The sequence below is a fragment of the Heterodontus francisci genome, chromosome 11, assembly GCF_036365525.1.
Source record: "Heterodontus francisci isolate sHetFra1 chromosome 11, sHetFra1.hap1, whole genome shotgun sequence".
Classification (NCBI taxonomy): domain Eukaryota; kingdom Metazoa; phylum Chordata; class Chondrichthyes; order Heterodontiformes; family Heterodontidae; genus Heterodontus; species Heterodontus francisci.
In genome coordinates this window covers 97,281,704-97,297,847 of record NC_090381.1, presented here as the reverse complement: position 1 = coordinate 97,297,847, position 16,144 = coordinate 97,281,704, and the positions used below count along the sequence as shown (strand labels likewise).

Here is a 16,144-nt window from a genome sequence, read left to right as displayed (position 1 = left end):
TGTTTAGGTTAATAGTGAAGTGTAAATTAAATGCTCCATAGATAATCCATCAGACACATTAATCTAGCCGAGCCATCACATTGGCTGGCAGCATCTGAGGGAGACAAGCAGAGTTAATGGTTCAAGAGGATGGCCTTTCATCAGAGTTCTGATGAAAAGTCATCAACCTGAAATGTTAACTAATTTTCTTTCTCCAGAGATGCTGCCTGACCTAAGTATTTCCAGCATTTTGCTTTTATTTCAGATTTCCAATATCTGCAGTATTTTGCTTTTATGTTTCATTCATTCATGGAATATGAACGTCACTGGCAAGGCCAGAACTTATTGCACATCCCTAATTTCCCTCGAGAAGGTGATGCTGACCCGCCTTCTTGAACCACTGCAGTCCGTGTGGTTTAGGTACTCCTACAGAGCTGTTACGATTTTGACCCAGTGACCATGAAGGAACGTCAATATATTTCCAAGTCACGACGGTGTGTGACCTGGAGGGGAAATTGCAGGTTGTGGTGTTGCCAAGCACCTGTCATCACATATCTATTGTTCACTGTCACTATCGTTTCGCACCCCCCTCCCCCACTTTCATTTTGCATCATCTCTTTATCTTATTTATTTTTATTTAGAGATACAGCACTGAAACAGGCCCTTCTGCCCACCGAGTCTGTGCCGACCATCAACCACCCATTTATACTAATCCTACATTAATCTCATTACCCTCTCACATCCCCACCTTCCTGCAATTCCCCTACCACCTACCTATACTAGGGGCAATTTATAATGGCCAATTTACCTATCAACCTGCAAGTCTTTGGCTGTGGGAGGAAACCAGAGCACCCGGCGAAAACCCATGCAGTCACAGGGAGAACTTGCAAACTCCGCACGGCAGTACCCAGAATCGAACCCGGGTCGCTGGAGCTATGAGGCTACGGTGCTAACCACTGCGCTGCCCTGTGAAACTTCAGTACTTATCTCACCCTAGCAGTATTTAACATACATTATTTAAAAACAGAACAAAGTAAAAAAAGATTAGAACCTTAGCCAGACTCTGTTGAAGGAAGGAACACTCACTCAATAACAAGCTGTTTAGAAAGGTAAAAACATCTATAAGAGTAAAGCTGAGAAGAGAGATAAGTGAGGAAGTCACATTGAAATAGGGAGCAGACACAAGACAAGGAACTCAAGACAGCTGCAGCACAGATCGGAGAAAGCCGAGACACACTTGGGCATGGAGAGTAGTCTGAGCATTAAGGGAGGCAGTGGCATAGTGGTAATGTCACTGGAATAATCTAGAAACCCATGCTAATGCTCTGGAGACATGGGTTCGAATCCTACCGTGGAAGATGGAAATTTGAATTCAATTAATCAATCTGGAATTAAAAAGCAAGTCTAATGGTTAATGGTGACCACGAAACCATTATCAATTGTTGTAAAAACCCATCTGGTTCACTAATGTCCTTTAGGGAAGGAAGTCTGCCATCCTTACCTGGTCTGGTGTCTATGTGACTCCAGACTCACAGCAATGTGATTGACTCTTAAATGGCCTAACAAGCCACTCAGTTCAAGGGCAGTTAGGGATGGGTAATAAATGCTGGCCTAGCCAGCAACCCCCACATCCCACGAACGAATAAAAAAAAATTAGTGGGCCCAAGGGATAATGGAGCAGAAGAGAGTACTGTAAACAACAACTCCCAGTATCAAAAAAAAACACGTACCAGACGTTCAAAGAGTAATATTTTATATGAGGTTTCAGAATCTCAAGACTTTCATGAGATAATTAATTAGGTTACAATAGGCTCCAAAAAGGAGCAATGTGATAACAACTATGTGAACTGTCAATACAGAGTAGCATTTCTCCAATAAATACACTGCTTCTGATTTTGAACAAATAAAAATAACTCCCCTGGTGGTTCAGTCTGCAAGTATTAGATGGAACTAAGCCATGTGGCCCAGGAAGCTAGCCAGGTTGAATTCCTGGTCTGTGTTGACTTAGCTAATCTGAACCAATGTGGAAATAGCTGTGCTATAACTGGCTTTAGGAAAGTGAGAAATTACTTATCTAACCCCTGATAGATAGCCAGTAACTCCTTCTGAAAGGTGTTTATTTGTGGATGCTGACTGAGGAAATAATCAAGCTCAGATATGATGCTCAACATGGTCAAATAGCCTACTAGCATTTATGTCTAGTCTCACACATGAAGAATGACAACCTGGTTCGGGTACTGGAGAATACCCATGAAACCACACTTCTCAGAGAGAGAGAGGTGTGTACCTGTGTGTGCGCACATACATTTGTGGGGGGAGAATTCAAAAATAGGGCTGGTAGATTTAAAGACTCGTATGGAAATGCAACTATGCTTCAAATTTGTTTCAGCAAATAATAATGAAGTAGCATTAGGTAAATAAATAGCAACACTGCAAAAAGTAATTGGACAGGTTTTCACAAATTCTGTTACTGTAAATCTCTGTTAATTATGAGCACCTGCTTTGCTACTGCATTACACTTCAATCCATGAAGGAAGCAGGATGTCCTTCAAGTTTCACAGTGGAGCATCTCAATAAAATTGTATACGGGTTTGACAGCCTATGTTGCGTTAGTTAGTTAGTTAGAGATACAGCACTGAAACAGGCCCTTCGGCCCACCGAGTCTGTGCCGACCATCAACCACCCATTTATACTAATCCTACACTAACCCTATATTCCTACCACATCCCCACCTGTCCCTATATTTCCCTACCACCTACCTATACTAGGGGCAATTTATAATGGCCAATTTACCTATCAACCTGCAAGTCTTTTTTGGCATGTGGGAGGAAACCGGAGCACCCGGAGGAAACCCACGCAGACACAGGGAGAACTTGCAAACTCCACACAGGCAGTACCCAGAATTGAACCCGGGTCGCTGGAGCTGTGAGGCTGCAGTGCTAACCACTGCGCCACTGTACCTGAGATCGTTGTTTTCTGATCTTTGATATGTTGGAGGTGAAGCTGCAAATTAACTGGGGAGGAGGAGGAGAAGCATACAGAAGGAATCAAGTGGTGACAGCGGGGTTGAATGTCAAACAGCACCAGTTACTGGCTGAAAACAACAGCATTAGCAGAGACCATCTAAGTTCAGCACTGGGAGTACAGATTACTGACAGGGGCAAATTGAAGTAGGAATCATTAGGGGGTGCAGTTATTTAGCAACACTACAAAGTTGAGATATAAATCCAGACACGCAGCCTGACTTGGAGAAATGGCACACGATCCCTAGAGAAAGTCTGACATCACATGCAACTTCAGTCCAATGTCAAAAAGAGTTTTAAAAGTGCTGAAGTTTCTTTGTCCTGCTGGACATTTCTTAAACCTACTATGGTTAATTTTTATGTTTAGAAACTGTGAACAGTACTGCCTGCATTTCCTAAATCATTAAATTTTAACTGCTGAGAGAGAAGCTTTGTGCCTGAGCAGAAGAATTGTTCTAATACCCATGCAGTGTAAAAACAGCACTGCCTGAATGGAACACAAATTACAGCTAACAGTCTCTGGATAAAACAGACAGTAACTTCTTTAAAATATGGGCTTGTGCTTTCTCAGGGTAGTAACTACAAAAAAATTTAATAAGTAAAGTTTTATTATATGGATTCACTTGAAGTTATAAAGACAACTTTTGAATGAAAGGCACAGTGAGTCAGACAGTTATGATAAAACATAGAAACTAAATGAGAACATACAAAAAAAAGTGAAGACAGCATTTTCCAGCACCTACAAACTTCTAAAAATCCCACTTGGAAAATCTCTGGAGTCAACCGTGTCATCACTAACAAGTTGTGAGTACACAACAAAAGCTACATTTGCACCGTTAAACAGATCATAATCTGATTACTTCAGTGTCTGAGGTCTTATTTTAGAAAAAGAAAAAAAGCACTATTGCTTTCTGCTGTGCTTTGTGATAATTCTGCAGCATTCAATCCCCTGCAATGAAGCCAACTCAAGCTAGTTTTAAAATAAAAAGCATCAGTGTGAGTTAAAATGGAGATTAAAATCACAAAATTGTTTTATGGGGAATAGCTTAACATTTATCCAGATTGAACCACAAACAGGAAAGTATCTGACAATGATGTTGCTGCTGCACTTCAGCTAATCAGCAGTAAAAAGCAGATTTTCCACCCCATTTCCACACAAACAAGTCTTTTTGTTTAACGTGCCAAACATACACAACTGTTTTTAAAAACTGGAAACAAATTAATATAGTTTAGTTAAACAAATTGGAAAATGCTCACCCTAAAACTAAATTCAAATTACAATACTGTACCAACATGTAATACACAACAGAAAGCAACTGCCATCTGTGTCAGCCCAGTTAGTCAATTAAAAAAAAGCAGTCAAGCACATGGCAAATGTAAACTTGTGACCAAAAACCTTATCCCAGTGTTAGTTAATACATTTTTAATATATAAATAGCTAATGAAAGACTTTCTCATTATACTTTCACTGGTGTTTCATTCAATAAATAGGTTTCTTTTCTTCTATCAAGGTGAGGGTAATTTTGGAACAATTCTTATTCTTTGGTATATGCGCAAATGCTTTTGTGCCTGCCTTTATCTTGGTCTTTTTTAATATCGCTGCTTCGAAACAAATTAACCTCAGGTCACTATCTCATGCTCACAGATGTCTTGTGTAATAACTACAAATAATGAGGTTTATCCTCTCTCTATCCTTTGATGACATGAAATTATTGCTTAATGGTGATGAGGGACTGGTTTAAGGTTTTGGACAGTATACCCCAATGCCATATTTTCCTCAGTGCTTCAGTTTACAGATGATAAATTTGAAATATGTTCACATATTTGAAAAGGAATACGGGCAAACTCATATCAAAATTTTGCACATTCATTTTGATGACAGTATATCTAAGTTTTTTTTAATACAAACTTTCTTTTAACACTTTCCTTATTCAAAATATAGAAACGCAACACAACATCAGTAGGTTAAAGCCTTTAAACAGGCTTTAAACAAGTTAAGCAAGGCTTCCTCAGTAAAGGCATCAGCCTCACAAATTGTGACAACAATGCTGTGTTATGTCAATTGCCCCTTGACACGTGTGCAATCATTAAACCTGCCAGAGTCTATTATCGCCAGTGCCCTGCTGGTCTTCATCTGAACTACCCCGCAGGCAATCAGAGAACAAGTCAATAATAGCTCAATGCTCTAATCAGATAATCAGTTCCACATACTGGTTTGCAGATGTCCATTGTTGTTCCAAGCATGAATTCTCACACTGTGCAGTGCCATATCTGCATAGCATCATTCAACATACATTTACATTCTGGACAGGAACAACTCTCATATTCAATTCAACGGCAGTCTCAAATCTAGAACAGTGTGAAAAACAACAGATCCCATGTTGAGCTACCTTACATTATTGTTCAGCTTTGCAAGGTAGTCCCGCAATTCTCTTGCTGCCTGGAATCGACCATATTCTTTCTTTGGGTTGGCACATTCTTCAAGCAAGGCCTCCAGTCTGCCAACTCTGACAATTTCTACAGGAGGGTTATGCAGAAGCCCTCCCGTTGTACCACGCCAGGTGGCATACCTAGAGAGCAGGTTCTGACAGATGGCATAGTAGTTATGGTCAATTGTAACACGAGAACACAAAATGTCCTTTGAAAATGACAGGCAGGCCTCTTTTCCACAATCATCAAACTTGCTCTCGTACCATACGTCCCAGTTTTGAGGCTTATCTGCAGGGAACAAAATTGAATAAATTTGATCAGTACTTTATGAAAACTTAGTGTTTATTCTAATGTCATCATTAGTATTATGACTTTAATTAAACCTATGCAGCTAATACCACCAACTAAAAATCAGAGCCCAAATGATGTTTTTTCTTTCATGCTAAAGAAACACGTATGTGTAACACTTACAGTGGTATCTCCATTATCTGCAATACTGGAGGAGATCCACTAGCGGTTAATGGAACCTAGTGAATAGTTAATAGTTCACCTATATTTAGTCTGGCATTGTGACGTCTTAACTTCCAAATGCCGTTTCAGATTACCTCATCAAGTTACCAACATAAGACCAACATTTTAAAAAGTGCATCTCAACTGCACATTAATTTTAAAATGGGATATAACTGGAAAAATATATGTTGGCAACCTAATTCCTGTGGGTTTCCCTGCTGTGAAGCCTTCACTCCACTTGTTTCCTGACCCAAAGTCACATTTTGTAGCTGCATGAATAGTAAATTCTAACATTGAACATCTGCATAATAACTGCTTATCCTGTTGGGTCATGAACCAAGAATCAATGAAAAATCAATTAAGAACACTCAATTGCCTTTTAGCTAGTTTATGCAAAATTAAGTCCCAACCCCATATTGACTGTGGATATAAGCCAGACTATGGTAATGCAGTGTGGACAATCACCATTCCACTGTAATAGGTTTAAGTATAAACGTTGTCAGATTAAGTGAGATCATAAATCATAAGTTATGATGCACAAGGTATCCCAGTTATGGGAAAGAGAATCAATAGGATCATTCATTTGATCTCTGGCGCCTTTGTTTAATTCATTAATAAAGAAAGACAAAAGGAAAAACAGAAATTTACATTAATGAACATATGGGTGCTAGGAACATCTTTTGGATATGCCATGTAGCCCACACACACACTTCAAATGAACTTAGATCCAGTCCTGATTCAGTGTTGCCACTCAGAATTCAGTAATGCTGAATGACTGAAATGTTTGTACAAGAATGCAATTTGGATAAATCAAACTCCAAGATATCAATAAAAAATGCATCTTTCTCAGTATATGAAGATCTCTTCTGACTCCAGCACTGGTGTCCCATTCTCATGCATTTGTCCAGGAATCAGAGAGTGGGGGGTCAGCAGATGAGCGCAGGAACTTGATTACTCATCACAGTAATAACATTGAGCCAGGTTTAAGTAAAAGAGTGCATACAGTCTGAAAGAGCAGAGTAGGACCCCAGACCAAAATTACTGTAATTTGTGGTTTTACTTTGATGTATCCAACTGCAATTTAATGGGAAGAAACATGTGGAGAGCTCAGCCTTCTGTGGTTTCATGAATGGGCAGTGTTGTCAATTGCCCTTCATTCTTATTCAGTTACACTGAAGCAGAGTTTCATACTATCATAGCAGGGGCATTCTAAATGTTCCTAGGCTTGCTCCAACTAACAAGATTTAAAAACAAAAATAATTACTCTCACAATTTCTGCCTCTTAACAAATTGAACCCTTACTAGGGCACAGCTCCACTGGCTGCCCTTCGATACCTCATCCATTTGTGAGCCTACACAGCAAGTTATTTGATCAACCAACATTCACATGCTTGCAACATTTAAGGATAAACATACTTTAACAAAGGGCAACAGAACAAATGTATTGAACTGTCTATAGCATTTAAAATTATAAAACAGTCCAACAGAGTGCATTTGCTGCTTCGAGGTATAGCTTTCTATTTTAGTAGTTCACTGGATTCCTATCTATGCTGATTTTGATGAGAAAGTGTTTTTTTTTTAAATCGCTTTTTACATTTATACAGTGCTTTTAAAAGAGGAAGCGAGGAGACGTCAAGCCTCTGAAGGAGAGTTAGAAGAGGTTTTTGGTGGCAGACGGGCTATTGGGCGCCGGTGGTGGGGCGGGGGTGGGTGGTTGCGGAATAGAAAGGCAGAGCAGTTTTGGGAGAGTTCCAAAGTGTAAGTTAAGATAATTGAAGGCTATACCACGAGTAGAGAGGGTCATGGAAGTGGCTTAAGGCTGAACATGTTGTAGAGGTAAGGAGTGATGAGGCTGTGCAAAACTTTGTCAATGAGGTTAAGGAATTTTAAATTAATGAAACTTTGGAACGGCGTCAAAATAAAGACGACAGAACTTTGGATGACTGGAGTTTATGCAGAGTGACAGTCAGAAGTACAGCAAACAGGACACTGGACAAAACAGATCTAAAGATGCTGAACATATTGTTAGGACTTTCACAGCAGATGTAAGATTCGGAAGGCCAATCCTCCTGATTACCCGACTGTCTCCTGGAATGGATGACCATATCTTGGGTGACGCTGCTGGGAACCTGGGAGAAAAGGACCATTGTACATGTCCCAGTTTGTGCCCATGAGGCTCTTATGTCCTGGACATCAATTCACTCCTCACACCATCCTCATCAGCACTGTCTATCATCAGATAGAGCAATTTTCCATTGGAATATCCCTCCTACCTGGCTATTGGCCCTTACATTTGCCAGAGAAGCAGCTTGACACAATTGATGTGAAGTTACAGCAGCAGAGCAGGACAAGACATAAGGAAATTCATTGTGCCTGCAGCAGCCTGCCTTGCTTGCTTTATTGCTACAAGCCAGCAGGTGCAGGACAAGTACCACATGGCAGAGGAGCCAAATGACAAGAAAGATGTGGTCTCCGGCTATAAAGCTAACCTAGAGTTTCAATTTCAGTACTATCATATTCAGGTCAGGTGTTTAAAATTATAGCCTTCAACGGCAGTCAGTGACATCCTCAGCAAAGCAGATATCAAGCCATTAAGTAAATGCCATAACATTTAAAGAATGCAGTGAGTGTCATGTAACTGAACCCCCTGGAATAGGTTCAACCAGATGTTTGCATATCTTTTACTTAGGGTTGCCAAGGTGAAAGTAGTGATCTTATTGATGTATAAAATACCTGGTTTGAAACTCAGCCCTGGATTGAACAGATACTGTGGTATGTACTGCCGGGTTCAGTGTGTGACAGCAGCCAGGGAGGTGGATGGAGTTGGTGACAAGGATGCAAAATATTTGATGGGGTTCAAAAGCAATGGCCTGGTTTTCCTGATGTTCAGTATCAGCCAGAGGTGGTCACAGGGTCAAGGAATGTGATAGAGATCTACAGCTGGGTGTCATCAGAATGGATGCTGATCCCAAGTTTACAACGATGTTACTGAGGGGTTGCATGCATGAGAATTAGAAAAGGGAGCCAACAATGGATTCTTGAACTCCACACTTAAGTGGGGCAAGAGGATAAGTCATTGCTGGAAGTATGATGACTGCATTGGGACAAATGCAAGTGGAGCCATGCAAGGACAGTGCAACTGAGATCCTGTGATCATAGTCATCCTGTGATCACAGTCAAACAGGATGGTATTGGTTCCTTTGATCAGGGTGGTCTCAGTACTGTGGGCTGGGTGGAAACCATACTGAAGGAACTTGAACAGTGAGTTGTGGGAGAGTTGAGTATAGAGCTGGGAGGTGATGACATGTTCCTTACAGAAGTTTGGGATTAAGCTGTAGTTGAAGAGGACCTACAGGTCAATGGTGGGCTTTTTGGGATGACGAGGGTGGTTTTTAGAAGAGAGGCAGTGCCAAAGACAGATATTAGAATAATAGTACTGGTGTTAGGAAAGGAGCTGAATGCTTATGAGTTAGGTGGGTTAGAAAATGAAGCAAATCTTGCACTCTGGATCCCACAATCTCGTGGAACATCCTGCCCCATGTGCCCAAAGATCTGTGGGTTGAGAATCGGCCTGATTAGTCGCATGCAGACCCATGTCAGAAACTCAATCCTGAGTAAATGTCATCCTTGAATTGATGGGCAGCTGACCTAAGTGGGGAGAACAGTCAAGGGAGCACGAAGAAAGAGCAGATGACATATCAAAGTGAAAATGCAGTGTGGCAGGGTTTGTGTGGGGCTAGGGCTATAATATAAAATTACTGGTAGATAACCTTATTCCATTAATAGCACATGACAGCTAATGCACGTAACCAGTAGTGCAAATACTTTGAGACACATTAAGCTCCTCTGTGCTGGTAATAAAGATTAGTGAAGAGTTTAAGAAAGATTTATAATGCCAAAAGCTACAGTAGGTAAAAAGGATAAATCATCATTTGTGTTACAGAATCTTTAGGAAATGTGAATGGCAGAAATGCAGATTGAGTAGTGGAAGTTAAGAATTGCCTAAGTGCTGATATCGCAATAAAGGGTACAGGTATAGATCAGTATGCTGCTGAGATGTGCTGTTCTCCAGGCTGGATGCCATTAGATTATGTAGAATTTAATTTGGCGAATAATAAACAGCAATCAATTTACCTCTATGAAATGTGCATTCTGTTTCAACTATATCACTGAATTCAAGAAAACGTGACAAAAAATGCTATGTATATCCACAATCATCACAGGAGAATGGGCACAAACCCCAGTTTATTTCAGTAATCAGTGAGATTGACAAAAGAACTTAGCAAATTCGACGAGTTGGTTATTCAGTTTGACAGATGGACAGTAAAAGGCACTGAGGTAATTAAAGAGACCAATCCTTCAGTCTGGATATTGAAAGAAATCTCTAGCTTTTAGTACACTGTTTGGAGCCTTTAAAGGGAGATTTCCTACTGGCATATTGCTTGCGATATGACTCTCAAATCCTTGGAATTATTGATTACATTGGAATTTGTCAGAAGGGCTATGTTCCTCGGCAGGGAGAGAGAGTTCCTGCCCGGAGTTTGATTAGATTAGATTAGATTAGAGATTCAGCACTGAAACAGGCCCTTCGGCCCACCGAGTCTGTGCCGAACATCAACCACCCATTTATACTAATCCTACACTAATCCCCTATTCCTACCAAACATCCCCACCTGTCCCTATATTTCCCTACCACCTACCTATACTAGTGACAATTTATAATGGCCAATTTACCTATCAACCTGCAAGTCTTTTGGCTTGTGGGAGGAAACCGGAGCACCCAGAGAAAACCCACGCACACACAGGGAGAACTTGCAAACTCCACACAGGCAGTACCCGGAATCGAACCCGGGTCCCTGGAGCTGTGAGGCTGCAGTGCTAACCACTGCGCCACTGTGCCGCCCCCAGATAAATAGTGTCCTGGGGAATCCATGATATAAATGCCAGTAAGCGAGCAGGGTTTGTACTCAATGCTCTGTGGTTAGAGTCAAAAAATTATGCAATAACAGAGATTTAGCTGCCTTTTTAAAGTTTGCCCTATTTGCAAAAAAAGCTGATGTCAATGTTTCTCTACCACTGAATGTACTTTAATCTCTCAACATATTTATCATTTCCGAAACAAGTTTAAAAAAGGAAAAGTTCATACTTTTAAATTCTATATAGTAAAGGTAGAAACATGTAGAATACATGTAGAACAAACATGTAGCTTAGAAAACAACTCACTTTGATGTTAAAAAAATTGTGCTGATAAAGTTGAGGGATCTTCCCCCTTGTGTTTCAAAATAAGGGGTCTCCCTTTTAAGACAGAGATGAGGAGGAATTTCTTCTCTCAGAGTCATTAGTCTTTGGAATTCTCTTCCCCAGAGAGCAGTGGAGGCTGGGTCACTGTTAGACAGATATTTGATCTACAAGGGAATCAAGGGTTATGGAGGGCAGGCAGGAACATGGAGGGAAGGCCACAGTCAGATCAGCCATGATCTTATTGAACGGCAGAGCAAGCTTGAGCTGCCGAATGGCCTACTCCTGCTCCTATTTATATTGTTATGGATGTTAGTGCTGGGGAATAAACTTTACCCATTTCAGGCACCCGTGTCAGCGTCAAACCCTCAGATATAACACAGCCAAATGCAAAGTACAGCTCCCTCTACTCTACCCCAAAACATGTCACATTCCTAACTTCAGCAGAGCACCCCTTCTTATACCAATCCGATTTCTTTTCCTCATTTACCACACCAGCCATCCTTTAGCGCCTCTGACATTGACAGCCAATTACTGGCAAAGTGGGAATAGTTTTAAGCTGCAATCCCATGCACAGTAGGAACTGGATCGAGACTGCCCAAACACAAATCACATATGACCTGTCATTCTTATTCTGGATTTTGCAGCTGTCATAGGCGAGTCCCAACTTCCAATGCCTTCAGTACTAACTTTATTAGCCCATAATGGCAAAGTATGCTTACAATGATCATGCCTGGGATAATAAACTATTAATTTTAGTTGCTGGAATTAACCTTTATCTTTACTCTTTCATGGGATGTGGGCGTCGTTGGCAAGGCCAGCTTTTGTTACCCATCCCTAATTGCCCTAGACAACTGAGTGGCTTGCTAGGCCATTTCAGAAAGCAGTTAAGAGTCAACCACATTGCTGTGGCTCTGGAGTCGCATGTAGGCCAGACCAGGTAAGAATGCAGACTTCTTTCTCTAAAGGACATTAGTGAACCAGATGGGGTTTTAAAACAATCAAAGATAGTTTCATGGCACCAATACTGAGACTAGCTTTCAATTCCAGAATTCTATTAATTAACTAAGCTTCTGGATTACTAGTTCCGTCACATTGCCACCGCTTCGTCTACATCTCCTATTAGGATCTCTCTTCTGTTTTCAATAAGTGGTAGCGTATCACAATGTGACACCCCATTTTATGCTTAAAGTATTAAGCAAAATGTATTTACCGAAGATTAACAATACTTAGATTTTTACATTGAAATTCTTTCTACATATCTCCTCAAAAATGAAGATAAAAAAGCTCCTGAATAAATGCTCATATCACTTTAAAGGTGACCTTGACTCAGTGGGAGCACAGTTTGCCTGAGAGAGGAGACCGTGGGCTCAAGACCTACTCCAAAACTTAAAACCATAATCTAGGCTGAAAATGCAATGTAGTCCTGAGGAACATTTTAAAAGAACAGTAGGGACTTCTCCCAGTGTCCTAACATAGAATATGCAGCACAGAAACAGGCCAATCGGCCCCACCAGTCCATGCCTGTGTTAATGCTTCACTTACGCCTCCTTCCATCCTTCCTCATCTAAATACAGGATAACCCTCTATTCCATTCTCCCTCATCTGCTTATCTAGCCTCAATCACTCCCTGTGGTAGTGAGTTCCACATTCTCACTAATTTTAGGGTAAAGAAGTTTCTTCTGAATTCTCTATTTGATTTCTTGGGGACTATTTTATATTGATGGCCTCTACTAGCTTTGCTCTTTCTCACAAGTGGCAACACGCTCACTGCTACTATAAAGCCGTTCTAGTTTTAAAAACCTCTATTGAGTCACCCCTCAGCCTTCTCCAGTGAAAAAAGATCCAACCCCTCGAACTTTTCTTGATACGTTTAATCTTGCATTTCTGGTATCTTCCTTGTAATCTTTCTTGCACCCTCTCTAGTGCCTCTATCATTTTAATTATACGCTCACAAAAATTATACACAACACTCCAAGTATGGTCTAACCAAAGTTCGGTACAAGTTTAGCATAGCTTTTCAATTCTATCCCCCCAGAAATAAACCAGTGGTTTTTTTTTTAAATGGCCTAATTTACCTGGATCGCTTTTTAAAAAAGTGATGTGTATTTTTATTCCTAGATCCACTTGTTTCTTTACCTCATTTAGATTCTTATTTTCCGAGTAAGGTGTGAGCTCCTTAATTTTCTTACCAAAACTTAATACCTCAAAATTATCCAAGTTGAAATTCATTTGCCAATTATATGGCTATTCTGAAAGTTTATGAATGTCTTCTTGCATTCCTTTTCAGTATTGACTAATTGACTAGCCCACATAATTTGATGTCATCCACAAACTTAGAAATTGTGTTTTTCATTCCAATGTCTAAATTATTGAAATATATGTGAACAATGGTCCCAGCAGTTATCCTTGTGAGACCCCGCTTTCCACATTCTGCCACTCTGAACAGCTACCCCTTTACTCCTAATCCCTGCTTTCCGTCTTGCAGCTAACCAGCTATCCAGTTTGCTTCTTGTCCCCTGACTCCGCATGCTCTGACCTTATTCCTCAGTTTACAATATGGCACCTTATCAAAGGCCTTTGGAAATCTAGGTAAATTTCATCTATTGCATTACCCTTGTTTATGCTCTCTGCTACCCTTTCTAAGAATTCATTAAGGTTGATTAAGCAAGACTTTTCCTTTTGTAATCCATGCTTACTATTCATTAAATTTTTTTTGGTTTCAAGCGGTTTTATTTTCTCCTTTAGTAGTTCTCCATTACTTTTCCTACTGTCAATGTTGAGCTGACTGGATTATAGAGTCATACAGCACAGAAACAGGCCCTTCGGCCCATCATGTCTGTGCCGGCCATCAAGCACCTACCTATTCAAATCCCATTTTCCAGCAGTTGGCCCGTAGCCTTGTATGCTATGGCATTTCAAGTGCTCATCTAAATACTTCTTAAATGTTGTGATGGTTCCTGCCTCTACCACCTCTTCAGGCAGTGCATTCCAGATTCCAACCACCCTCTGGGTGAAATTTCTTTTCCTCAAATCCCCTCTAAACCTCCTGTCCCTTGCCTTAAATCTATGCCCCCTGGTTACTGACTCCTCCACTGAGGGAGAAAGTTTCTTCCTATCTAATCTATCAATGCCCCCCATAATTTTGTATACCTCAATCATGTCCCCCCTCAGCCTTTTCTGCTCTAAGGATAACAACCCTAGCCTTTTCAGTCTCTCTTCATAGCTGAAACGCTCCTGCCCAGGCAACATCCTGGTGAATCTCCTCTGCACCCTGTCGAGTGCAATCACATCCTTCCTATAGTGTGATGCCCAGAACGGTACACAGTACTCCAGCTGTGGCCTAACTAGCATTTTATACAGCTACTAGCATTTTATACAGTTATGTATAGTTCCTTGGATATATGTTCCAACTCCCTTCTTAAATATACTCAGTTATCTATCTGCCAGACCTTTAAAGCTTTTTCTAACCAATTATTAAATATGTGTAATTGTGTTGCTGCTTTCTCTTCTCTAGATTCTTTAAAAATGCATGGATGTAGCCCATATGGACCAGGGGTTTTATCCCCTTCAAGTTTGATCAGTCTTTTTATTTCAAATGCTATTATATAATTTTGAATCTCAGCCCTGCTAAATACTAAAGCAAAGTAATTTTTAAAATATTTCTGCCATTTCACTATTGGTGCCTGTGATTTTATCCTGGCCATTCCTTGGTGGCACATTTATTCCTCAGTAAAACTACCAAAATGGATTAACTGGTTATTCACCTCAAGGTCACTGCAGCTGCTGCTTGGAAAACTACAGCAACTACACTAAAAAGTAAGTATTGGCTGTCCTGAGGCTATATAAATGCAAGCTCCAGCTTTAAATAACTATATATAGTTATTTAAAGCTGGAGCTTGAATTTATAAATATAATGGGAATGCTTCTTTTCTAATTCTTTATATTGCCAGAATTGCGCTAGTTTCAACTACATCTGACTCTCTCAGGCTCTATCATAAATCAATATATATCCCTGAAAAGTGTTACCAGGGCTTCCTGGATTTGAATAACTGTAATCCACGTTTGAAAATAACCGACAAACATATAACTTAAATCATAGTCTGCGGTTGAAAGCAACTTTACTGCTTCTTCAAGCTTTACAGATCAGTGAAACCATGCAACATTTGTACCGAGTTTTGTGCTTTCTAAAAAGGGCTGAGTTGTTCAACCTCTGATTTTAAGTGTGCTCCTGCTGCTTCAGAGCTTACACCATATCCATGGCAGTGATCATATTGAGCTCGGCCTGCTTGGTGTAATCTGATTGCATGCCTGTTCATATTCTGCAACCCGTGGGTCTCCTCATAGTTCAGACCTAAGATCTGCTCAACACCACCACGGCAAGCCGGGCAGCAGATGCTTGGTTTGTTATCACGAAACACTTTGTCGGTTTTTCTAGCTCTGCCTTGCCCAGTCCTTTGCTTCCTTGATCTCTGCCACACATGGTGGTTCTTCACACTGTTATGACTCGGTGATAGGGGTTCCCCCTCAGCCTTTGCCTGGTCTATGACGCGATTAGGCAAGATTTAGGATGTGTAGGATGGGCACAAACGAAATGTGGAGCTTATTCAAGGAGCAGCTAATGCGTGTCCTTGATAAGTATGTACCTGTCAGGCAGGGAGGAAGTTGTCGAGCGAGGGAGCCGTGGTTTACTCAAGAAGTTGAAGCGCTTGTCAAAAGGAAGAGGGCGGCTTATGTTAGGATGAGACGTGAAGGCTCAGTTAGGGCGCTTGAGAGTTACAAGCTAGCCAGGAAGGATCTAAAGGGAGGGCTAAGAAGAGCAAGGAGAGGACACGAGAAGTCATTGGCGGATAGGATCAAATAAAACCCTAAGGCTTTCTATAGGTATATCAGGAATAAAAGAATGATAAGAGTTAGAACAGGACCAATCAAGGATAGTAGTGGGAAGTTGTGTGCGGAATCAG

The 16,144-nt window shown here is 40.7% G+C and overlaps 1 protein-coding gene across 3 annotated transcripts in view; it reads right to left on the bottom strand.

Annotated features, from left to right (window-relative positions):
* Positions 1-1,827: 1,827 nt before the first annotated feature.
* dipk2ab (divergent protein kinase domain 2Ab) overlaps positions 1,828-16,144 on the bottom strand; it is a 288,676-nt gene continuing 274,359 nt past the window's right edge. For all 3 annotated transcript variants that reach the window (XM_068042595.1, XM_068042597.1, XM_068042596.1), the window contains one exon: positions 1,828-5,720. In XM_068042595.1, coding sequence (XP_067898696.1) covers positions 5,389-5,720 — 332 coding nt within the window. In that variant the 3' untranslated portion in view covers positions 1,828-5,388. The remainder of the gene's footprint in view (positions 5,721-16,144) is intronic.